Source organism: Pseudonaja textilis, chromosome 2 (genome assembly GCF_049901715.1).
Source record: "Pseudonaja textilis isolate UNSWEBS1 chromosome 2, rPseTex1.2, whole genome shotgun sequence".
NCBI lineage: Eukaryota > Metazoa > Chordata > Lepidosauria > Squamata > Elapidae > Pseudonaja > Pseudonaja textilis.
The window spans coordinates 141,833,028-141,859,848 of record NC_141991.1 but is presented as its reverse complement, the minus strand read 5'-3'; the positions used below and the strand labels follow the sequence as shown (position 1 = coordinate 141,859,848).

Below are 26,821 nucleotides of genomic sequence, written 5' to 3'. Positions count from 1 at the left end.
CAATATATAATTTTATATACTATACTTAGATCAGACTGAAGGCGGCGTAGTTCTAGGTTTTCTAGGTCTAGAATTTCAAGTCTGGTGGCATAAGGTATTCTGCAATGAGTAGAGGAGTGGAGAACTCTTCTTGTGAAATATTTCTGGACTTTCTCAACTGTATTAATATCAGAAGTTCCCTGAATGAGGTGTAATGTGGAACAAATCAAGTTTTCAAGGCTACCAAGGCAGCAGATCTTGGCAAGAGCATGAATGTTGACAAAGGAAAGTGGCTTAGGAGCAGAAGAAAAAAAGACACTGTTGATTATGGCATGATATGATGACTGAATTGCCCCCAAAGCATCTGAGAAGATTACTGACTCATAGAGAATACTTCATATGTATTAGTAACGGAGCTGGCTCGTTACATCACATAAAATGTTTTCTCTCCCTACCATGTTAATTTTATTGATTGATTGATTGATTGATTTGATTTGATTTGATTTGTCAATCGCTTACAGGATAATAGGTATAAGTATATACATAGTTATGAATACATGAAATGGGTACATATAAGAAAAATAAAAGAAACAATAGGACAGGGATGGTAGGTATGTTGGTGCGCTTATGCACGCCCCCTACAGACCTCTTAGGAAAGGGGTGAGGTCAATAGTAGATAGTCTAAGGTTAAAGTTTTTGGGGTTTGGGGAAAAAACCACAGAGTCAGGTAGAGTATTCCAGACATTGACCACTCTGTTGCTGAAGTTGTATTTCCTGCAATCAAGTTTGGTGTGGTTAACCTTGAGTTTTTATCTATTTTGTGCTCTTGTGTTGTTATGGTAAGAATACTGTGCAGGTTTTGTATAGCACAGAATGAAAGTTGAGCAGATTTCATGCAACTGAAAAAAATGTTGCTCTTGTGGGGCATGTGGGGGAATTGCTAGAGCAACCTGTGATCTTCCCTCCCAGCTACCCCATTGATTTGGCCTGGGAGAGGTTGTCAAAGAAGATTGCAAATGGTGACCATATGGACATGGAATGCAAGTGCAAGTGTTATCTGGCTGTAAAGCACCCAAACTGCAATCTGTGATGGCTAGACAACTGGACCTTCAAGGGCCAATCATAAGTACCATTTGTTCAATGCTATTGCAACTTTGCACAAGTAGTCCGGTTGTTGAACAAGTGGTCAGAAAGAGGAGATTACTGCACTATTTGTGAGAAGGATCTGAGTGTTCTGGTAGATCACAGATTAAGCATCATTCAGAAGTGTACTGCAGCTGCCAGGTGAGCCAATGTAATCTTGGACTGCATCCACAGATTTGAATGGGGGTGGATTTGTTGGAGTCCTGATAGCTATGCTGTCACATTCGTAAGAAGTGATAGTTCCATTTTGGGCTGCACTGGTCAAACCCTACTGGGAATACTGGGTGCAGTTCTAGTTATTACAATACAAGAAGGTACTGCAGAAGAGATACTAGAAAGAATGTGAAGAAGAACAATGACAATGATAAAGGGTTTGGAGGTGAAATCCAATGAAGACTGATTGAAGGAATTGGGTATGTTTTTCTTAAAGAAGAGAAGTCTAAGTGGAGAGATGGTTGCAGTCTCCAAAAACCCGAAGGTCTATCCCAGGAAGTGGGTGTGAATTTATTCTCCATAGCACCGATGAGCAGCAAAAGTAGTGTTGGAGGAAGTACCATACAGAGGAAGATCCAAACTTGAAATAAAGAAGAATTTCTTGACTGAGAGTGCTATTAAACAGTGGAACAGCCTGCTTCCTTGGAGTAATGAGGCATCCATGATTTGAAGTTGTTGTTTTTTTAAAATGCTAAAACGCCATTTGCCTGTGAGGATTCCTATCCATGGCAAGAGGGTTGGACTAGATCTTCCAGGTCTCTTCCAGCCCTGTAATCCTGTAAGTGCCCTGAGAATTATAGTTGAATTGGAGGTGGATGTAGGAACATGTAAGAGTCTTTGTTGTCACCAGACCAGTAGTAGAATTTTCAGTATCTTACATCTTATTTTGGCCTGTTCATTCCAAAGCATATGGGTCAGATCTATATTTATAACAGAAAGAGATGATGATTTGGCAATAGTTGCAGACATAGGGGACAATTGCCCAGCTGTCCACCAGTGAGAAGATTTGGACTCTGGCTCAATATATTTGCTGCAGTTCCATAGTCCCAAACTGGAGGAATAGGGTGAGGAAATGAACAGATTGAAAAGAGCAATATGGTGATTATGGAAATGACTTTATAGCAAGTGATTCCCAAATCCAAATTTGTTCCTGGGAGCTAAAACTGTACCCTTTCAGGTAAGAAATATAATGCTGAGGAAGAACATGATTCTGCTGACTGTGTTCCTGTGATTTAGATTGAAGGAACAAGCATTCTGATGACCATGAGTAAGACTATCAGAATATAATGACAATGGAGACTAGTAGCTAAGTCCTGGAAACAACTGAGGTAAACCATCAAGTCTTTGAAGAAATGGAGGACAGGAATGTTTAATGCCAGAGTGGAGTAGTCCTATTGTAATGTATTCTCTTTAGAAACAAGCCATAAAGCGCCCAAAAGTGGGGAAATTGCCACAAATACTACAAATTTTATTTTATGTTAGAATGAACTGAGCTGCACAAATGGTTTCAATTTATCCCTAAAATAAATTATACAATATAGATGCTTCCTTATTTTGGGTGCATAACTAGCATTCCCATCAGTTCTTACTGGCATCCCCACTGTGAAGTACTTCATCTATTGGTATAACCAAGTCAGCTTTCCCATTCCTTTCACTGATTTTTATTTCATGCACACAGGTTCAGGAATCAGAAGTTACATATAGAAGCTGTGTTTCTGAATCCAACAATCGTCGTCTCGAACTGAAAAAAGTCCGGGAGAGAATTATCTCTCACATTCGCAAGCTAATGTATCAAGGAGATGAAATGCTGGTGAGGGTAAGTTTGTGATTTATGATTAGATGTTTCTCTTGATTTCCTCCTTCACTTCCCAACTTCATTTTCCAAAGACAGGGTGAGAAATGGGAGGGTATGTTCTCACTTCTCTCACTTAAACAGTTATTAAATAGGAGTGAACAGAATAGTCTATTTAAGTCAGTTTAATGCACTCATAACAGACTGGTTGAATTTTCAAACTGTTACTACTGAAGGGTAAGTACGGAAATATTGTAATAGATTCTCCAAATTTCAACAATAATTCTAAATTCAAAGAAATGTATTAATTTTGTATGTGTCCTTCAGGTGTCCTTGAGGATGTTCAAGCTCCAGCATGCTCAAGCAGAACGAATCCCTGTAGGGTACCAGAACTTGACTGAATTCTGCAAGCCCTACAAGATTGGTGAAAAATATCTGGAATTTATTCAAAAACTGCCAAAAAAAGAGCTTCCCATTGAGGTGTACAGATTTGAAGAATTTGTACCAGCAGGGCAGAGGTAAGGAAGCATAGCCCTTTTTCTTCGGTCCTCTGACCCACCCACCCATGGGTATTCCCATCATCTTACCAGTCCTGATCAAAATTTCTTATTACATGGCCCTGAAGATTTACAGCAATGGGAAAACATGTGTCTCTCCAGATGCTGATGAATTATACTGTAGCTCTCAGCAGTCCTAATCACCATAGCCAGTGGTGAAGAATACTAAAAGTTACAGGTTCTACAACATCCGAGAGCTACAGGCTTCCCATCCCAAATGCCTACAGTTTTAGCATACGAAACATGCATATTGCAGGATTCTTTTGATGGTAATGTCTATCAGTGACTGGCATATTGAAAGATCAGATTAAGTGTTTTCAGCAGACAAGAGACAAAAAGATCTTCCAAGATTTTTTAGTAATAGCATCAATTAATTCTTGTACTTAACCTTTTTACACCTAGTCCTTTGATCAACATACACATTTTAAAAGAAGGTTCTTAAAGTCTTGATCATATATTCATGTGGTGATAAAGTCATAATGGTTTGCCATTTCGTCACACCCTTACACTATGCTGGATTCCACTGGTGAACTCAAGTGTACGACTGAAAACTGATGAATAAGGAATAATGGAAGGAAACTGAACAAGGAGAGATTCAACCTGGAAATATTTTCTGATAGAACAATCAACCAATGAAACAAAAGTCGCCTTTGGAAGTTGTGGGAACTTCATCACTGGAGGCTTTCAAAAGACTGGATGGCCATCAGTCAGAAATGGTGTAGGGTATCCTGCTTGAGTGGGGGGTTGGACTAGATGACCTACAAGGTCCCTTCCAACTCTTAATCTGTAAGTAAAAAGTAATGTAAAGCTTACATCTAAATAAGAACTACATTCTTTAAAAATGCTAGGTCACCAAGATGTGGCATCATTTCCAGCAGGGGGCAGAAAAGACATTTTAAATAGTACCTAAAGACAGGAATTGTGAACAGTATGCTGAGAAAGGAGGGAGAAAGAGAGAGAGAGAAGATCCTGAAGTTATAAATCTCTCCTCCAACCATCACAAAACAGAAAACAAGAGAACAACAAGCATTTAAGACAGAACAAGAAGCAATGGATGGAAACTAATCAGGGAGAGAACCAACTTAGAACTAAGGACAACTTTCTTGACAGTAAAACTATTAATCAGTGGATTGATTTGCCTCTAGAAGTTGTGGGTGCTCAAATAACGGAGGTTTTAAGAAGAGATTGAACAACCTGTTGTTTGGAATGTTATAATATTTCCTGCTTGAGCAGGGGGTTGGACTAGAAGACCTCCAGTGCCCCTTCCAACTCTGTTATTCTGTTTGTCCTCCACAAGGAAGTCTCCAAAAAGACCTTTTGAAAACCAGAAGAGTCCAAATCTGTCCCATCTATTTCTAATGAACACTGGCCGGGACTGGGTTCAATTAGTCCATTGTACCAAATATTCTTTTTCTTAACTGTGATTTTGGAAAGACCCACAGCACTACAGAGTACATGTTTGATTTTTTTTTCCCCTGAGCAAATGTCCTATTTGAAGGATGAAACATCTCTCTGTGGGATTATCAAAGGCTTATACTAAAGTTAAACCTGAAAGATAGATGTTTGATTTAAGCTCTCTGTGCTATATTGTATAATTTCAACTTCAGATGTTTTTCTAGAGGGAAAATTATATTTATAGTAAAACAAATTATCTGGGCAAAGATAGCAAATTGGAGTAGCTCTTGTCCTTTCAAAGAATCTGGGCAGAATTAGATGTTTGAAGGAAAGTTTGGTAGATGGAAATGCCACAGTTGTTGTGGGGGGCAGGAGAGAGGGAGAGAGTTTGTATAACTGGGCCCTGAAAAATAATTCATCAATAGATGAAATTATGGAATAAGGATGCAACTTTGTGGGGGGGGGGGATTGGGAAGAATTACCCACCTGTCTGTTTTTACCGGCCACAGGAAATGGCAGTGGAAGAATTGCATTTGAGCCTTTCCTCACCAGCATCCCTTGCTTTGACAAGGGAAAATACTACTGGAATAATGATGAATTGTTCTGACTTTGTTTGCTGTCCTCTGTGTTTTACAGTAGTGGAATCAGCAGAATAAAGTTACATAAATCACCCTCGGGATGAGAGAAGGCTAGCATTGTGGGAAAAGGGGATGACACTGGAGGTGCCAGGTTATTCAAGGGGCTTTGTAAATAACTTACAAAGAAAGTTCTTAATTAGTGCCAGCTTCAGTACTAGACAGGAAGGCCCAATCCCTAAGAAATGCTGTCCCAGTAATAAAACCTTGAAGGGAAAAAAAGCTTTCTTCCCAGATTATCTGTCTCCTAAGCCATCATGATTCCAGCGCAATTCTTTGAAGGATCAAAATCATGTAACATTAAAAATGACTATAAATTCTTAACATAACCATGCGCACTATACTAGGGATTCTCAAGTTTTAGGACGCCATGACACAGTGAATTTGTATAACACCTATAGATAAAAACAATTTATTCATTTGAAACAAAAATAGATTTGCCACTTAATTTGAAGCATTGCATTTTAATTTACATATCAAATGACAGATTTTTAAATCTACTTCATTGGAAATAAACAAACCAACAACCCCCTCACATATTCCCCTCAATAAAATTTACAACCATCATTTTAATGAAAAAGGTTTTGAGCTTGTTTACTTTTGCATAATTCCTGACATCTGGGGTTAATTTACAGATATGCACATTCATTCCATCTAAAAGGAAGGAGGGAAAGAACGCTTTTTACTGTAAATTAACTTATCTTGAAAGGCTGCAGTACGCAAATCTCTTGCAGGCTGTAAGTTATTTTTAGTGCTCTCTTCTGGTGCAGCCCCATTGAGATAACTATCACAGAACCATCTTCTTTCTCAAACCACCACTCCCTTCCCCTCCATATAATTCCCCTGGCAGAGTGAGCATTAAGTCACACAGTCAAAGCTGTTCATAGAAGCCTCATGTGCTCTAGGCATGATTACTCCTCCTTTGTAAATGTATTGTGTTTAAAATAAAACAAGCACATTTGGGCTTCATCTGCCATTTTGCATCGAACTAGTAAGGCTGCTGAGGGAGGACGAGGCTTCCTTCTTTTCATGAATATAATCTACATATTGACAATTGATTATTGATTTATTATGAGGTATTAGGACAGTTTTGACAATGAGCAACCACATACATAGACCTTCTTCGGAATGCCAATAGAAAGAGACAAGTCAATTTGATGAAGGAAAATTCACTTTTTACTGCCTCTAACTATTCTGTGTAATATGAAGTTTCTGATTTTGTTGAATGTTGTTCTAAACAAAATGATTAGTGATTATGGAACACCATATATTGAAGTGTGAGAAATAAAAATATTCACTTTTAAAGCAAAGATTGGCATGCTTTAAAAAAAATGTATGAAGCAAATACTGGGTCCAAATGAGGAATTTAACATAGAATTTTTGTATCTTACTGCACTTCGAATGTCCAGTTGCCTCTTGAAAAATGAACTTAGAATATTTCTCAGCTTTTTGCTGAGTTTTTAATCTAATTCAGGGGGTAGCATTAACTATTACTGTTAACACAAGTATGTACTAGGTTGTGAGAATGTTCTTTAAGACAACCATCATTTGTGAAACGTTTTTGGAACCAAATGTCTACTAATAAGCAATTACCTGTAACTTTTTTTCTGGGGAAATTTATAGTAGTTGATGGGCCTTTGCTTTTTCAGGTCACCCTCTTCTGGTAGAAGAAAAAACATTGCACCTTGTTCTCGAATTTATTCATCAACTGCTGACCTAAGCAACTCATCAGAAGAAACTCCTGGAAAGCCATCTTCCTCAAGCAGTGAGCAAAGTACAGTCAATTCCATTACAATACACTTCTACCTTCTTCTTTGGGATCATCTTATAATCCTTGCCATGGTCTGGCTAGATCAGGATATGGGGTCTAGATCTGGTTACAAAAAAAATTACTTCCCTAGAGGTAGTCCTCAACTTACAACAGTTCATTTGTGAACTGGCTCTAAAAAAAGTGGCACGATCGTTTTTCATACATACAACCATTGTGGCATCCCCAAAGTCATGTGATCAAAATTCAGACGCTTGGCAACTGACTCATATTTAGGACAGTTGCAAGGTCTCAGGTCATGTCATAGCCTATTGCCACTTTCTGACAAGCAAAGTCAATGGGGAAGCCAGATTCTCTTAACAACCGTGTTACTAACTTAACAACTGCAGTGATTCATTTAACAACTATGGCAAGAAAGGTCATAAAATGGGGCTAAACTCGCTTAACCAATGTCTTACTTTGCAACATAAATTTGGGTCTCAATTGTGGTCATAAGTCAAAGACTACCTGTACTTGAATGATGTGCCATCAAGTCATTGTTGACTCCTAATAACCACATACATTTCTCAATAACGGTCTCTTCCTAACTTGCTTTATCAGGTCTCCTAATGGTGCACCCATCATCACTGCAACTAAGTCTATCCTCCTTGTTGAAGGGCATTCTCTTCTTCTCTTTCCTTCCATCCTTCCCAGCACTGAGTCTTCTCTGGAGAACTAGACCTTTGAATAATCTGTCCAAAGTAGATGAATTTGAGCCTGGTCATTTGTGCTCAGAATGAGAACTCTAGTGATCACTCCAAGCACAGGAGGCAGGATTAAAGATTTTTTAAAAAAATTGGGGGTATCTTTGCTGCCATCCGTGATTGGATTTTTTTTGCAGTTTAGGACTGTAACTTAAATTGAGTGGAAAGTGAAAAAGGAAAAAAGCAAGCACATCTCAACAAAAGAAAGCTCCATACAACTTCTTCAGTAACTGAGGCAAATGTTATTCTTTTGCTCAAATCAGATAACTTCTGTATTGTTAAAGGCGTCTCCATTTTCCAGAAGCCAATATTTTGCCACTTCTCATATGTTATGAGAGAGCTTTAGTTTTATAGAAGACTATCTTTTTTCCTATTGCCAGGTGCCAACCAATCTTTCTACAGTGACACAGAGAGCTTGGGAGGGAGCACTGAATGCCAATGCTTGGATTCCCCCACATCTAGCCCAGGTGAGAAGAAGTTCCCTTTTTGCCTAGAAAATTAAGTAAGTTCATAAAGAAGAGATGGAAGATGGAAGCTATAATAAAGTAGTAGCTGAAATCTTTATAAATTACAGTTGACACTGCAAACAGACTGTGGCATTCTTTCCTAATATATAGCCTTATTTTCCCTCAGAGACTGCTTTTTAAAAGATTGGACATTTTGAAGAAAGAAACTGTTTGTCTTTTAAATAAACATATAAATCCTGGGTTTTTTTATTTTTATTTTTTGATTTTTAATTGCAACGGTTTCTCTATTAAAGCTGATAAAAATAACTACAAAAGAATTTTAAAAAATTATAGTGGCAGCATCATTTTAAATGTCCTGGGATCATGAAATTAATACGAAAGAATACATCAGTTCTGTATTGGGAGCCCTTTGAATGATCTGGGGACACATGACACACTTCTTGTTGCAGCTAGATGAATTGTTTACCTAATCAGAAAACTAGAGGGTGGGGGGAGAGATTTCCTAAAGTGAAAGAGAAAAGAAGAAACCGGAAACTGTACCTGAGCTCTGATTTCACTTCTGCAGAACTAATAACGGCTGAATTTGTGCTTTGTACTGAGTCAGAGATCAGAATTATGAACTTTTGTGGGAATGTTGCTGCACCAATGGCTGGATGGCTTCCTACAAAGTCACTAGAAGAGTTTATAATGTCACAGAAAGTGGCAAAGCTAGGTTTTTTTTCAAACTGCTTGTGAGGATTTTATACCACTGGAATTGAAACCCTGCTCCAGTTTCCATTTTAGTGAGTCCTCTTATCCTCTCAGATGGTCCGAGGTGCTGCTACCAAATTTTGGAAATGTAATGCCAGAGTGTTGGAGAAGGGCTGTGAGTGAGTTATTAGGCAGCTGTATCCATGCAGCCATAATGTGGTTTGTTTAATTAAGACTTTATGAAATTGTGTATTAGGTGTCATTATGTATCGTGATTGTTATGATGGCAATCATGATTATTATGAGTATGCTTCTGTGATGTGTGAACTCAGCCATAGCCTATGTCTAATCAAATCACAGATGTAAGTCTTATTATCAAGTGCTAAAACAAAATATGTAGATTGCAGCAAATTAAATTACAATAAACTTGGCATTCCTAATGTGATAAGTAGTAGGGTGCCTGTAGAAAGGTCCTGATCTTTTAAAAAGAATGTTTTAATTAAAAAAGAAAAATTAGAAACCGACCAGCTACAAAACAAAGCGGCAGCCTTTGCATCATCTTTATTATCAGAGTTATATGGAAGTTCCTCATGGCCCCGTGTGTGAACATTTTCAAAAAATAAAAATGTTCAAGGGACTCGTGCTTGCTTGAAAATGTGCCTATCTATCCAAATAAAACAAGTATAGCTTCAGAGGTATAGAAATTGGGGGTGGGACAGGAAGTTTCCAAACCAGTTTGGTTATTTATTTATTTATTTTTAATGGCTGCTCTTAGCCATTGTGGTGGTGCTGCAGAATCCCCACTCCCATGAGAAACCATGTACAATAAATGTTTTAAAATTTCAGACCTGCCTAGGAACTCTGGAAGGCTGGGGCTCAGACAATAGTCAGTCCTTATTCTTTTCAAACTTATTTTTTAAAATGGCAGCCAGTTTAAACAGTTGAACATGTCTGAATTGATTTGATAGTTAAAATGGCATGTCTCCATAGTTTGGAAATTCTTGAGTTGCATTATATTGACAATGAAAACAAATATTTCATGCATGCTAGCTTTAGAAAAGTACATTATGTTTTTTCACATAACAAATTAATTTTTCAGAACTCAGTGTGCAGTCAAATTGAACTGTTTGCAGTTATTTTAAGCAGCTTCTATGATTATTTGAAAGATTATTTATTTCATATTCAGGCCACAAGAAGTTGCTGAAAGCTCCATCCACTGGAACTGTATCGTCTTCAGAAGACTGTGAAGACAAAGATTTGATACGAGCCTATGACAATGGTGAGAAGCAAAAGAATTCTATGGTTTAACAGAATAAGAAGAAAACCAGAACTCTTCATAGCCTGGGAAAGGAAACAGAGATGAGTAAAGGACTATAGTTAAAAAGCTCCACAACTTATAAATGGATACTCAATATTTTCTTGGTTTTTAATGAAAACATGCCAAGGATTCTTCATGTTGGGGTTCCAACACAATTCTACCATACATGAATGTTTTTAATTACCAGTAACACTACTTTGAGGTTTCCATTGTCCCTCTTTTAAAGACTTACAGCTTTTTGAAATCAACTGCCTCAAACTTTCCTGTCAAAGTACCTCTGGAATTTTATTCCCCTAGAAGACCTTCCTTTTTTTATCATTCTTCTTCCTGTGGTCAGGCTATGGTAGATGTTTCTCTCTTGTCCGCTCTGACCTTTGAACTTTCAGATCTTCTTTTTTCCTTTGGGAAAAATGGGCACTAACCATTATTGACTTCATACTCTGATATTATACTCTGATATCAACTGTCATCCAAAGTGTAGTGCTTGACCTTTTATTTCCTCTAGCCAGAATTTCTAATCAATCATAATATATCATCATCTAAGAACCAGTGAGGAAAGGTTTCCTCCCGCATCTATTGCTAGCTATCTTTTTTTTTTTTTCTGGGGTTCCCAATCCAATATGAAAATAATTGCAAATCTTCTACTAAACAAATTAATTACTACTGTTGCTGGACAAGTTTTCAATTGTATGATTTTTTTCACACTGCATTCAGAGATTGCTCTTGTGAACATTGTAAGATGTAACACTTCTCTGCCATATCTAATATTTTATTTTATCCACTGGGAGATTCAGCCATGAACAACCCCTCCCCTTTGGGATACTGAATTATTGAAGGAATATTTTTCCTCGGAGTATGCTACATTTTTAGATCACAAAATAGGAAAGTTGGAGTGGTCAGGGTCTGCACTTTAACATTTGAAATAATAAGTACAAAATGAAATGACTCACATAACATATTTGATCGTGGACAGGATTTCTCTTATTTAGTAGTGGGGGTGAGTTATTTTAATTAGATTTACTGGTAATCTGTTTTAATATTATGTTGAGCCTATTTGCAATTTACCTTATTGTTTTGTGTAGTTCCTTGTTCAAAACCAGGCTCATGATTTTGAAACTCTTCCTACTTTGAATTTGGGGCATACCTTCAATATCTCCATATTCATTTTTTACCATGGGGTGGGGTGTTTGTTTGTTTGTTTGTTTGTTTTGGTATATGCATGTTGCTCTTCAGCAAATATTCATTGTTCTTGAGGCGGAAGTGATCACATCTAATAGAAAATAATAGACCTCATCCTCTTTTCAGATCTAAATGATGTTGTTGAAAATGGCTTGTCTCAGTGTCAGTTTAAAAAAATAATCCTGTCAAGTGCTGCTCAGACTCATCGGCTGAGAAAACTGAGGGGCCCTTCAAAATGCAGAGAGTGTGAGAACTTCATGGTCAATGGTATTGAATGTGAAGAAGTAAGTGAACATAAACGGAACCACGTTGCTTTAAAAAATGGCCAAACAGCCTCCCACTTTCAGTGCAACGTATGACAAAAACATTGGTAATTAAAAAGGTGTGAAAGTAATTTAGGCTTCAATGGCATATTTATATAGAGAGAGGTATACATCTAAATCTGTTAAATTAATTTAATATCCTACTGTGAGATGGGATCCACTCAGCATAACATCATATCCTCAGCCCATATTAACCTTCTAGTGGTTAAGTATCTTTCAGTGGGATTTGACTGCTGATTTGGAAATGTAAGAATAATAGGCATAGGAAAGATTCAGTATGTGTTCTGACTTGTAATGTGCCAGGTGGGTCCAGTAATAAAAGATGCCAGTCCCATTCCAATTGGGATCAGGTCTGGATCATGGTTTGTCATTTGTTCATTTCTGGCCTTATGACAAGCATCTCTGCAGATCCAGTGTTTAAGCTGTGGTCATTCAAGATGATTGCACAGATTGTCAAGAGTAGTAAATAATCTGTGAGAATCTTCTTTTCTGTAAGATACAATACTTTTTGAAATAGTTATGTTATTGAAGAATAGTAAGAGCTGAAAGGACCTGAAGCTTTGGTTTCAGTCAGTATGTTCCTAAATGACATAATCTGAATTAGTTAACATATCTTTGGTCCATTATGAAAAACAGGCAACCAGGCTAGAATTTTGAAGAGGTCCAACTTTTATTCTTTCCTTCTGTGTTCATTGAAAGTACTAAAAATTCAGCAGACATTAAGCATTGATTTGAATTTTTGATCCACCCCTTCAGATATCTAAGTTCAGTACTGGGAGGAATAGACTTCAGGTTTCTATACAGTAAAGCAAGAAAATGTGTTATGTAAGTGCACAAAACGGAGGCCTGTTACAAAAGCTCAAAATATTGTCATTTAAGAAATAGCTATTTGTTAAGACTGATCCAATACTGTGGGGGGTTTTTTCACAGTGCCTGTTAACCTGCCATAAAAAATGTCTGGAGACCCTTCTCATCAATTGTGGTCATCAAAAACTGCCAGCCCGGGCATCGCTATTTGGAATTGACTTCAGCGATGTGCCAAGGGATTTCCCAGAGGAGGTGCCATTTATTGTGATGAAATGTACATCAGAGATAGAAACTCGTGCCTTGGGAGTGCAGGTAACTCATTCTTCTATGCATACAACAGTTGCATTCCACATTTTATTCCTGTTTTAAGGTAAGAGCAGGAACAAAATTTCCATTCCCATTCCTAATACCAAGACGGAATTAACAGTCACCTATGCATTCTTTATATTAGTCCATTTCTGTGGAAGCATAAATTTCTTCAGAAATGAGAATGGCAAGCTGTTTAACAGGCTGGGAGCAAATGTGTCTGACTACACCTTTGTCTGCATATAAATAAGAATTTTACATATATGGTAATTACAAGTATTGCTAATGTTACATGCTGGTTTTTCATCCTGCTGTTAGCTCTGAAGTTCAGATTGAACAAGATGTATCTCCAGGTTTCTGAGCTGGCAGAAGTATATTTTCTATACTGAATTAACCATTTCTAGCATTTCAGTCTCTCTCCTCCACCTGCACCTCCGTTGTATTTCTGAATCAGATCGCTCTTCCGGTTGTCATTTGGACACCCTATGTACATGTGTTATTCATCGAATTGGCTTCCCCTGATTTGGTCTCTCATTGCCTCTCCTCAATGCAGGGAATATACCGCATTAGTGGGGCAAAAGCACGCATGGAGAGATTGTGCCAAGCCTTTGAGAATGGACGAAGGTTGGTGGAGCTGTCAGAACACTCACCCCATGACATCACTGGAGTCCTTAAACATTTCCTTAAGGAGGTAAGGAATAAAGCCAGAGAGCACCCTAAGCACCCCATTTCCCTACAGCTGAAAGTAATTTTCTGAGATGGGTATCTTTAGCTGTGGGAGTTTGCAAGGTACATTTTTCCAGGCACACACTGGTATTAAAAGACAGCTCACAATTATTCCTTCCCTTATAATAAACAACTTGCATTGCCCCCAGCTTTCACAATCTGAGGGTCTCATATATGCTGGTCTATAGCTAATTTGATTGACTGATTGACTCATAGATATCATATAAATTGCATTTTGCCTACTACTTTCCAGGTGTCCTCTTCCATTTTTGATTGTCCCTGGTTTTTTAAAAGCACAATCTCTTCTGTGGTTTGCATCAGAGAAGGATCTTCATTGGCAACTACTTACTATTTTTTACTTCCATTCCCATTTTACAAGACATTTTCAAAAATAAGGTTCTGATCTTGGCCTCTAGAGAACAAAGACCATTCACTGTGCCATACAATGACTGCTTAGGTTTTGCTCCTCAGTGTTCTCTTCAGCAGACTAAACATACTCTGTTCCTTTAACCATTTTGGATAGGACTTGGTTTCTTATCATTTTGGTAGCCATTCTCTGAACTCATTTCATGTGGACCTGGCAAAGGCAGTGGGACAATAACCTCCTGTGTCGTGGTGGGATTCAAAAATTTTTTACTACTGGTTCTGTGGGCGTGGCTTGGTGGGCGTGGCAGAGGAAGGATACTGTAAAATCTCCAGTCAGAGGTGATATTTGCCGATTCTCTGAACTACTCAAAATTTTCACTACCAGTTCTCCCAAACTAGTCAGAATCTGCTGAATACCACCTCTGCTCCTATGATCTGGACTGTTCATACATTTATCTATATAGCTGTCCATTTATATTGACTGTTTCCCAGTATGATTTGATTGCTTATTGTACCCTGTGACTATCATTAAGTGTCATACCTTATGATTCTTGATTCTTAACAAATGTATCTTTTCTTTTATGTATACTGAGAATATTTACACCAAGACAAATTCCTGTGTGTCCAATCACACTTGGCCAATAAAGAATTCTAGTCTAGTCTAGTCTGACTCTACAAATCTGGGCAGTCAACAAAAATATATCCTCAAATTCGATTCAGCTTTTTAGCAGCTGTATCATACTGTTGTTTCATGTTCTACTGGTGATTTACTAGAACATTCAGTTTCTTCTGACATGTACAGGTAGTCCTCAACTTACAACAGTTTGTTTAGTGACTGATCAAAGTTACAACGTTGCTAAAAATATAACTTATGACCGTTTTTCACAGTTATGACCTTTGCAGCATCCCTATGCTCACATGATCGAAATTCAGATGTTTGGCAACTAGTTCATATTTATGACGGTTGCAGTGTCCTGGGGTCATGTGATCCCCTTTTGTGACCTTCTGACAAGCAAAAGTCAAGGGGGAAGCCAGATTCACTTAACAACCAGGTTAATAATTTATTAACTGCAGTGATTTGCTTAACAACTGTGTCAAGAAAAGTTGTAAAATGGGGCTAAACTCACTTAACAAATTTTTCACTTAACAACATAACTGTTGGGCTCAATTGTGGTTGTAAGTCAAGGATTACCTGTAGTATCGTCAAATTAAGTCTCCCCTTTTTTATTCTTATATATTTCATTTCTTCTCCCCTCATGCAGACTTTACATTTCTCCCTGTTAATTTTCATTATATTTATTTCAGCCCACTGTTAAATTTCATCTTGTTTATTTCAGCTCAGTTATGCTGTAACCTGTCTTGAAGGTTTTTTTTTTATTTTTTCATTTCTTTTTAAAAGTTAGCTCCTTTTGTGCATGTGCATAACAGGGGTCTGAGTTTATAAAGGAAAGATGTAAAATTCGAGAATTTTTTGAAATGCACAGAATTCCATTGCTGCATAGAAGATAGCTCATGGTATATGGACACATCTTCCTTCAGGGGGATCATTAAAGTTCAACAGCTCAGTTTATCTTACATTCTCAACATTTGAACTCTTGTTTTGAAATATATGTGTTATGTTAGAACACTGAACACTGGGATAGAACTATTCTCTGAAACTGGGATAACATGGCAGGATCCAGTAATATTTGTGATCAAATTTAAACCCAAGGAGTCTGAACTAGTAAAATATTATGATGCATATTTTGCATTTTTTTTGCTACAGCTTTCCAGCCCTGTGCTTCCATTTAAACTTTATGAAGATTTCATGGCTTTCTCAAGAAATTTGCAGAAAAGTGGGGATAATTCTGAGACAGATCCCATCAAGGCCACCAAGGATTTGCTGAGCAAATTACCAGCAACAAATTATAATACTATAAGGCATCTTATTGCTCATCTGTACAGGTAATGAAAGAAATAGTGCTGAATATGCAGCTTTTGTCTTGTAGGACAAATTAGCTCTGTTAAATTTATCTGATCAGGGTATCATTTTTATTGCCAACAAATCGACTGTAACTATAATCAGTGAATTCTAATCATATCCTTTTAAAAAGTGGATGGAAGTTAAGAGTATGGGGCAGTGACTTGGAACTGAGCAAAAAACATTAAGTGGCACACAAGTATATGGAATTACATTAATGTAAAAGTATGAAAAAGGACACTTGGTAGAATGATGAGATGAAAGAGATTAAGAGTGAAAAAAATGTATATATGAGCACGATTGCTGCAGAACGTAAGAATAAGAGAAAGACTTCTTGTAGAAAGTATTGAAACTCTTTTACAAGTATAGAAATGCATGATCTCATTCTCAACCTGTAATTGGCCCACTACAAAGGCAATTTTCACATCATCTTTTATTGTAGTGGTATTGCCTCCTCCTCTTTAGTCAATTATTGCACCAAGCCCTTTGTTCTTGGCTGCTGGGGTATCCGCCTCCTTTTGAAGGGACTTTGCTGTCATAAATGGCTGAAACACTGCATCTTCGTCCTGCCTGTTTCCCTTTTAGTTGGAGTCATAGGAAGAATGATAAAAATATCATGTTTCCTTTCTCTTCCCCCCTCCCCCAACTGGTCCACAGCTGGATATGCTGAATGGGAAGATTCTGAATACAAAGAGAAACCTACTAAGGGGCTGATAAAAATGTCTATCAATGAAAGCCTACATCCTCAGGCCTACCCAAAGAAAGAAAACGCCCAGTGGTTGTTTTCCTAGCATAGGTGAGAAGAGTAAAGAATCTATCAATCAGGACTGGACAGGAGCATCTGCACAGCATCATTTTCAAAACTGAAGAAATGAAAAACAATGTCTTAAGTCAATTTCATTTTTAGCTGGTTTCTGCACAGAAGACAAGTAGCTTAAAGCAAACAGAGCAAGGAACGGTTAAAAGTAGAAGAGTATTTCAAAATGAAATACTTTTGATAGAAACATAAAGTTGTTTTGGAAGTGGATAATAACAACTTAAGAAGAAGCCTCTAGCATGGTGAATGGAATTAAGCATAAAAACAATGGAATTATTTTCAATGAAATTGAAAGCAGAATTTTTTTAGAGATTTAATAATACATTGCTGGAAAGAAGGATAATGATATGTCATCGGGTAGGACTGCAATAAATACTATGTTAGTGTCCAGACAAAAAAATAGAAAGGAAAGTCATAAATATTTTGAGAATAATGAAAATAATAAAGCAGCAAGTATTTTTTTCTTTAAATGTTTTTATCCCACATTTTATAAAGAACTCAAGGGAATGGGCATAACTAATATTCCTCCCTCCTCCTATGTTCCACAACAACCCAGTGAGATGAGGTGGGTTGAGAGAGAAGGATTGGTCCAAAATCAGCCAGCCAGCTTTCAGTTCTAAGGTGGAACTAGAACTCAGTCTCCTGGTTTCTAGCCTGGTGCCCTAACTACTAGACCAAACTGGCTATCTAGGTTTAGATAATATATTTGAGATATATTAAAATATTAATGTAATTTGTTTACACTGTGCAAACTGTATGAAGGCTGCGTCTGTGCCTAACAACTGGAAGAACATTATACTGTAATTCCCTTGTAAAAAAAGTAAAATTAGCAAACAGGTTTACTTGCATAAATGGAATGCTTTCTTTGGGAAGAAAGCCTTCAGAAATGGGACAGTAGATGTCAAGGAAGAGGGTCTTCCTGTAGGTTGATATTTTCCGGTGTATGAGTTTTCTTCTCAGGCTGACAATGGATTTGGAATTCACAAAGGAAGAAGGATGCTGATTACTTGGATGTATTTTATCTATGTACATGTTCTGGAATGTTCTGCCTCCTGTGCCAATTTGCCACTGCAGAAGAGGAGAAGATGGGAGAGTGTATGAAGTGTTATCAATGACAATAAAGATGGCACTAGGCTTGTCTTTGGGACAGAAGGCTTTGAAAGTGGGAAGCCCCAACCCATGACGGATCCCTGACAATCTTTTGAAAGAAGCATTTTTTTTCTGGAAGGTACAGAATTAAGAAAGCAGAGGGAAAAGTTAGAAGGCATTTTCCTTTCCGGCTGCATATGCCGTCTCTATCCAGCCCAAAACAACCAATAGCTGCAAGAAGATAATGCACATTATATTGTGTGCAGCCAGCAATTTGCCTATCTCGCTGCAAAGGTGGAATCAAAGGATTATTTTCAGGGTTAAACAGAAATCTCAGGAGTGAGAGGAAAACACAGTGATGTTTCTGTGTGTGCAAGAGCTTTGAATTACAGGGCCTTCCACCCATCTTTGAGTCTTCAGAAAACTAAATTAACATGAAATTTGCAGTCCCTCTTGCCAGTCCATATCTGCCTCTCTCATCTCTGCTCCCAGTTGTCTATGGAGATTCTCAGTCATCCAGGTCCTGGTTGTCCCAAAGGTGCTTTTTCAAGAGGCAACTAAACTTTGTTTTACTTTGAAGAAGTTTCGCTTCTCAACCAAGAAGCTTCCTCAGCTCTGAAGAAGCTTCTTGGATGAGAAGTGAAAATTCTTCAAAGTAAACAAGAATGTCCAGTTGCCTCTTGAAAGAGCACCTTTGGGTCTGCTCCTAGTTATTGTCGGTCACCTAATTTTCTTCTAAAGTGACAAAACCTAACAGATTTTTGACATCTTGAGACTGCCCTTGCACAGAGTTGGAATATGGAGGAAGATGTTACAGTACAGTTAAAAATGATATGATCATCCAGGACAAGGTGAAGACCACATCAAAACATGAGCTTTTCTGAGGATATGTTTCTGGCATGGTTAGGTAAAAGAGAAGGCCCAGTCATAATTGAAAACAAAACAAAAATATTTTTTGTTATTTTGGATGTATTACAGCAGAGGTAGAAATTAATGGATTTAACTTCCCAATGCAAACAATAGCATGGGAACACAGAATTGATTCTGGAGCCACCCAAAAATCATTGTGAAAGTTCTCATAGTCTGGTATAAACTCCTGGTATGAAGAAGAAGTTAGTAAAACAGAGGATGGGATTACTGAAATTCAGTACATAGCAAAAACCAGTAGGAAAGAAGAGATTCACAAACTGTATTGTCTGCACACTGATAGGTTGAAGTGAGTTGTTCCTTATTTATTATATAGGGGGAACATTCTTCCTTCAAGATGACAATTTGCCGAGATACTGCATTGGTTGACGTTTATGTTGCTACATTTTATTTCCGATCATTTCTGCACCTGCATAATTATTGATGTAAGATTATAAAATGGGAAATAGTTAATGGGTATGTAAAGAGGTGTGTGTGTGTGTGTGTGTGTGTGTGTGTGTGTGTGTATGCGTATGTATGCGTATATGTATGTATGTGTACATACATACCGACCTGACACACACTTTGGGATAGGATTTCTGGTAAGTGACTGGCATGGCAACTGCAATATCAGCTGGAAACATAGTTCAGAATCTACATGCCATTATGTTCTCCATTCAGGAAAAACTATTGTGCTCAAACTTTCCAACCTTTTCTAACCCTGTATTTTTCTTTTCAAGGGTGGCTGAAAGATATCAGGAGAACAAGATGTCCCCCAATAATCTGGGCATCATCTTTGGCCCTACTCTAATCCGCCCTCCCTGTAATAATGATGTGTCCATGTCATGCCTGGTGGATTCAGGATACCAGTCCCAGCTCGTTGAATTTCTTATCCTGAACTATGAAAAGATATTTGGGATGGATGATCTGCCTTCAGCTGGACTTTGTGACTGTGAAAGCTCTTTGAAACAGGCAAATACTAATGAAGTTCTTTCAAGCAACCAAAGACTTTCCAATGCATCTTTTGAGGTAGGAATCAGGGATGGCCTGGCCTTAAGTGAAACAAATGAGCCTCTTTGAGCAATAGACTGAGATCAATGGAAGATTGGATTCAAGCTACCCAACCTTGAGTGGCTATGGGCTTTTAGTCCTCTGGGTCCAGATGATATTTCATCTGACACTGGCCGTGTTGCATTCCCCCAGATTGAGCTGGTGTACAATTTAGGGTCCTCCTGGACTCATAGCTCCTGCTCTTTGCCCAGATTGGTCCAGTATGCCAACTGCACCCCTTTCTGGACCAGAAGATCTTGCACATGGTTGGCCATCCCTTGGCCATCTCCTGTTTGAATTACCGCAATGTGCTCCTAATGGGACTGCCCTTCAAGACCACCTGGAAACTTCAACTGGTCCAGAACGCAATAGTACGCATGGTAATGGGTGCCTCTGGGTTTGCACATGTAACACCTCTGTTGCTTGAGCTGCATTGACTTCCAGTTTCTTTCCAGGAGTAATTCACCTTTCAAGTCTATACAACATAGAGCCACATTACTGGGACCGCCTTTCCCTAAGGACATTAACCCATTTATATTATATTTATATTCCAAAGAGGCTATAAAAGGCTGTATAATTTAAGAATAATAACAATAATCAGCTGTTAATTGTTATTAGCAGTGGGAATATCATAGTTAGAGGAGATAAAGGGAACCTGTATAGGAATTGCACTTCATTTTACCCAGACAATAATCCTGTAATCTAGGTTGGAGTAAGAATGAGTTTCCATGGCTAAGTCACTGATCTAACCCCATAACCATTACACCAAATATAGATTCTCGGTATTAGCAGAACTAAAATGTCGAGTGGGTATTCTGCTATTTTTGCTTTCTCAAAATACATCTTTATTTTAATATTTCAAGGTACTATTAAAATTATCAAAATGGAAATAAAAATTTGAAATGCAATGGATGTTTCTCTTTAGAAAACTTGTAACAGTAAATTTTTCTTCAAAAAGTAGCAGAGATTTTACTTTAGAAAATAAAAATGTCTAATATCACCCTACCAATCTCACACACAGTTTTATTGGTACAGTTAGGATAAAATTGGTGGAGGAACTCAGTTCAACAGATAATGTACATAGCAATATTTTTTTCCAAACAGAGCTCTGCCTCCAAGCTATGTTTTGGTGAAGATGATTGTGGAAGTGAAGACAGTTCCTTCACTGAGGTCAAGCGGAAAGAGAGCATGGAGCAAACTGTCAACCCCGTAGGTAATTTTTCTTCTATAGCAAATGATTTTTTAAAAGAATATAAAGTCTGTGCTGTTGAGAAATCTCCATTCTACCCCAAATGATTAATTATCTAAAATATCATCTTCTTCAGAATGAGAAACAGCAGCATAAGGCAGTTCTGAAATTCTAATTAATTATGCCATCTAAACTGAGTTAATTAGGATGACATTGTCTTCCCCAGTGCAAGAGAGTTTTGAAAAGTGATAGCATTCTCCTAAAGGATGCACAGCACAAAATATCTTAATGCTGAAATTTATAAAGGTTTAAACTATGTTCTATGAATATCATGTATAGGTACAAAATGGAAAATGATCATATTTGCATATCCGATTGCAAAGCTGACTTGCTTTAATTTAAAACAATTCTATGTAGGCAAGGCCAAGGATCTTTATATTTCCCCCCAATTACAGCCCCCCCAAATTCTTTGTAGGAGAAGAACAGGTGGAGCTAGGAGGCAGAGTTAAGTGCATCATCAGTTTAGAATCCTTGTGTTCCCATGAGAGATCGAAGTCCAATCCCTCCTGAATTCTGTTGATCTTTATCTGGTTACAATTTAGCTGACCAGATTCTTGTGTATCGACTTGAATAAATCATCTATGCTGCAATTTTTCTAATAGTCCTGATTCTTTGTAACTGAGATTATTTGAAGTAAAACCATGGCATGTTTTCCTGAACTGTTTGATTAACTATTATGCAAAAGAGGATGCTGAGGATGGAACTTTTGGGTGGGTTCAGCTGGTCTCTTATGTTTTAGGATAGTATTAAATGTTATGAGTCTGAAATGCAGATACATTAATAAAAAATAAAATGGCTATAAAACATAGATGATTGATGGATTTGGTCCTCTTATGATATACCTATAACAGAGTTTGGGGCATATGCCAAAAAAAAAAAAACACCCCACTGCTGCCCTGATTCTAAGAAAACTGTGTTATCTTATAGCAGTCAAAATGTGTGGAGGGTAGACAACAAAGTGCTTCCTCAAAGAATCCAGCTAATCTTTCATTGCTTTTAGAAAAACACCATGTGCTTTTAAATTCATGGTCTGCTGGATGATACATGGAACAGATTGCCTTTCCTCATTCTTTATCAGATTCTTTTTTTTCCCTTCTCATTCAGAACTGAACAGGACAAATGACACAGAACTGCAGGACTTTATACTTGATCCAGAAGTTACTCTCAATCCGCAGTCCAGGGGACGCTTCAACCGGATGCCAGTGAAACATCCTCGCACTGTCATCCCCAAAGTTTCCAGTCTGCCCCTGCTGGCTGCTGTTCTGTCTAATTCAGAGGCAGTCAGTAACCGGTTGGAGACAAGTCCAAGTAGACGCAGTGCCTCACCTGATACCTCTGGAAAGCGTAAACATTTTGAGATCACACGAGAAACTGCTAGGATTGTCTCCAAGCTGCAGCCTCAAAATGGAACAGAAGATTATTATCAAGCTCAGCTTGGGGCAGCTCTCCAGGAAAAAATTCTGGATGCACTGGTGGAAAATAAGACTGAATCCAGGAGCTAAAATATTGCTTGAGAAATGAACTAGAAAAAAGACTAGAATCCCAGTTTTTGCAGATATTCTGATATGTATACATCACAAAACATCAGGGCTCTCTAGTGCAGGGGCCTCAAAACTTAGCAACTTTAAGACTTGTGAACTTCAACTCACAGAATTCCTCAGTCAGCTTTGAAGTCCACAAGTCTTAAAGTTGCCAAAGGTGGAGACCCCTGCTCTAGTGTATTTGGAGAACAAATAAACCAACCCTGGCTAAGTTGAGGAAGAATGAAGTATTTATATGATTGTTTCCGAAGAAAGGGGTGAACTAGAACTGAGCCACTGAGATAACTAGAAACTGTAAACCCCGTGAAGCGAACATTCAAACAGCGACTATTATTGCAAAGGCACTGTGGACAAGCAAAACATTCCCAGGGGAAAGTGATAGGAATTTTGCAGAAATGGACAGAGCCTTAGAAATAACTGATATACCTGTTCCCAGTGGCCCTATTTGTACAATATGTTAATACATGGTATGAGCGTTCAAGATGGTTCAGGGTTATGTTTGACAAGGATAATGTGACTGTGTTGAAACCACATGATGGAAGATATGATCAGATTATTATCAGAAAAATGGCATATATCCAGAAAGTTTAAAGTTATCAATATGACCACTAAAGAAAGTTAAATTCTATGTAAACTGTGCACCTCCACCCCCTCTTCGAAATGTTGTAGTGCTATTTCTCTAGCTTCTGAGCAACAACATGTTTAGGCATTATCAACCCTGGAAATGTACTTGTTTTTAAAAATGAAATTTATTTTTGGGAAGCTGAGTTCTGTATTAATTGTATGTATCTGCATTTTTTATTATCAGTTTGTAAAGAATAGTCTAAAAATAGTATTGATTAAAATGTGTAGTGGTTCTCTACTGAGAACTGCTAATATTAGGAGGAAAGCATGAACGAGTGTATATACGGAGGCAATGTATGTTTCTTGTAGAGAATACCTGGATAAGGAAATGGGGCAGGGCAGGTAGATGGTTGATATGACATTGCTGGAATATTTTCTTATGAACATGTTTACACCTATAAAGTTCTCTTTGTGTAGAGTTGCCAGCTGGACATTAGGCATGAATTTCTACAAGCAACTTCCCACTATATATATATATTTCTTAAATTCCATCAACCATCTCTCTTCAATTTTTGTATAACAAAATCGGTTGAACATGATTGAGTTCACACAGTGCATTAAATACTCTGGTGTGTTTTAATCTTGATTTGATTAGGAAGCTGTAATGCTTGGTTTACACATGATGCTAAAATCATGGTTTACAAACCACAAAGTGTGTTTATACATAATGAGTTTACAACATTATATGAAAATTGTAAAAGAAAGAGTTGGTAAGAGGACAGATTGGAGAAGCCATGGCAGCCTCAGTTCCCATATCGATAACAGATGTGTGCCTGATCATTATGAGGAATCTGCCACTAATTGAAACTTCTGATTCTATGTATATCCACTGAAATATGTGTGCGCCTGTATAATTTTGCTGGCAAACTTTTCTTACAGAGATGCTCAAATGCCCCATTCATAGAATTTGCCCTGCAGCTGTGATAAACTAGTGGGTTTGCTCTGATGAACTAGTGGGTTTTGAAGCCCGTTAATAGTTCCAGGAATCAATTTTCTCTTGTGACCACCCAGTAGCAACTATTCTAAATAATATTTTGCAGGCAAATGTATATCAATGCATGCCAATTAACACAAGTTCAGAATGTGTGCGAGTTGTCGGGAAACCATGTATTCGTTTTTGCAAATGAAGGGGGAACCACCTGATTATCAATTCAGGGAGTATTGGAAAAATCTGCATGCAGAATAGGTCATCCTCAACCTACACCAAAATGGAGCCTGTCCATTACGGTTGCAAGTACTGACAGTCATTAAGCAAGATGGCCCTGTTTAATGACCCCCGCTCACTGTTCTCCTTGATGCAGTTGTTTTTAACAAGTGGGTCATTAAGCAGAGGATAGGGTGCCTCAGGTGGGAGAGGCCCTGGGAATGCAAGCCCAGGCGCAACTGGCCTGGCCTCCAAAGGGTTCCCTCCCACCTACAGAGATACTCTGGTCTCCACTTCCCTGTTTTCCTCCTGCCAGGTCCCTTCAGGCCTTTCCATTCCCCCATTGGGCCCCCAGAAGGCTCCTCCACCCTCTCCCCAGTTGTGTATGTACCTATTGAAGGTCTCTGCAGCTCTGGTGGTTTCCTCAGTGCTGTGCAGACTGATGCCTTGGGGAAGTAGAGCAGAGCAGTCCGTCCCTTCTTCCAGAAGCTGATGCCATTTTGGGGTTAAGGACAAGGAACAGTGGCCATGCCGAAAATAGCAGTCACTTTTGCTGCCTTAAAGTGGCCTACACAGCACCGAGAAAAACTCTGGACCTTTCCAGTGCTGTGCAGATTGCGTTAGGGAAGCAGAATGCAGCAATTCATTCCTGGGCCCTGTGGCTGCCTCGTAGAAGTGGCTGCCATTTCAGCATGACCACAAGGAATTCTGGGCATGCTGAAAATGGCAGCAACTTCCAGGAGGCAGCCAGATAGCTCAGGGATGAATGGGCTGTCCTCCGTGTTGAACATGAGGTTTGGAGATCTTTAAAAGGCAAGTGTGTGATGGGTGACAGGTGAGTAGGATGCAGGCCTGTGGGGCACCAGCGGGGAAGGAGGGGAGGAAGCTGCTGCAGCATCCGTGCAGTGTGGTGTAAAGGCAGATGACTGCAGGGATGCTATAGCAACAGTAATTTCAAAAAGGGGTAGTAAGTCCCTGGGGGAGGTGTCTGTCATGACTTTCAACCATCACTAAGTGACCAGTCATTAAGTAAAATGGTGAAGAGTCAACCTGAGGTTTCTTTATCAGGCACAAAGACTAATCAATTATGCAGAGTCAAGGAAAATGGACATTTGCCACTTTATTTCTGAATTTTGGTTACAGAAATTTCAAAACAGCAATACAATGATTGGCTACAAATTTCTTATCATCATTAAAATAGCACATCTACAAGTAATGGTGTTCAGGGTGGAATAGCACATGCACAGGTGATGCTGTTCAACTATTTTTAGCATGACCTTTACTATTAGACCCCTGTCTGTCTCCCAGTCCAACCTAATAAATATCACATTGCCTTACTTTTCCAGCAAAGGGTCTTCTTGTAACAAGTTTCTAGCTACTGTTCTAACTGCATCCTGCAGAGCTAAATATAATTTCTTGCTTTGGTTTAGCAAAGCGTTTTGCAGCTTTCTCTTTTATGCTTCTGTGCAAACACGGTACAGTGAAGTGAGAGCAGTGTGGAAAGAAAAACAGAGGCTTCTGTAAAATGGGTACTTTTAAAGATGAAGTTTAAAAAGATGACATTTTAAAATATGATGTTTGAGATCCCAGAGATGAAGTTTTGGCTTTTACTCCCCAATTTTTGATGCTTTTGAGATACTTCAATAAGTATCGAATCTCATTAATGAGTTAATAGGGAAATTTCATCCTAGGAGTATTCTATCATTCTTGTATCCTCTCTGACTTTTCACTCCAGTAAGAGTGCCGCTTCCACTTTGTCTTGGCCCCAAATGGGGCACATCTCAGCAAAGCTGTGGCACTGCAGGAACTTACCACAGGTTGGCATTGGATGCAACAACAGACAAATAAAACTAACATTTTCAACTATTCAGAATTGGATAACCAAGAGTAAGACTTTCTCATAAGGTATGGAAGAGAAAGACTTGGCCAGTTCAGAGTTGGAGGCTTGATCATTAGCTGGACATTCCAATTGATCCTAGGTGTATGGTTGATCTGAGTCAAGATTTGGTTGGTTATAGCAAGAAAACGGGTACTACAATTTTAGTTTGAGATGGATCTGAGTAGCCTGGTCCAAGTAATTATGTCATTTGGGGGGGGAGGCACTTGATTACTTTTTGGGAGAAAAGTTCTGTTTAACAAACAATTGTCTAGGAGTATGACTTTTTTTTCATCAGTGGTGGCTTGCTTTCTTGACTCGTGAGAGTACAAGGAAATTTTTTCTTCTAGAGGTAGTCATTTAAACCAAAGGTCTTC

The 26,821-nt window shown here is 38.3% G+C and overlaps 1 protein-coding gene across 9 annotated transcripts in view; it reads left to right on the top strand.

The window, feature by feature from the left end:
- GMIP (GEM interacting protein) overlaps positions 1-23,915 on the top strand; it is a 73,629-nt gene extending 49,714 nt beyond the window's left edge. For 3 of the 9 annotated variants that reach the window (XM_026713766.2, XM_087925533.1, XM_026713769.2), the window contains 12 exons: positions 2,795-2,932; positions 3,236-3,426; positions 7,145-7,269; positions 8,387-8,473; positions 10,350-10,442; positions 11,787-11,944; positions 12,914-13,102; positions 13,650-13,787; positions 15,954-16,132; positions 19,701-19,989; positions 21,115-21,223; positions 22,364-23,915. In XM_026713766.2, coding sequence (XP_026569551.1) covers positions 2,795-2,932; positions 3,236-3,426; positions 7,145-7,269; positions 8,387-8,473; positions 10,350-10,442; positions 11,787-11,944; positions 12,914-13,102; positions 13,650-13,787; positions 15,954-16,132; positions 19,701-19,989; positions 21,115-21,223; positions 22,364-22,761 — 2,094 coding nt within the window. In that variant the 3' untranslated portion in view covers positions 22,762-23,915. The remainder of the gene's footprint in view (positions 1-2,794; positions 2,933-3,235; positions 3,427-7,144; positions 7,270-8,386; positions 8,474-10,349; positions 10,443-11,786; positions 11,945-12,913; positions 13,103-13,649; positions 13,788-15,953; positions 16,133-19,700; positions 19,990-21,114; positions 21,224-22,363) is intronic. The other 6 variants (XM_026713768.2, XM_087925534.1, XM_087925536.1 and 3 more) reach the window with 3 other exon arrangements.
- Positions 23,916-26,821: the final 2,906 nt, after the last annotated feature.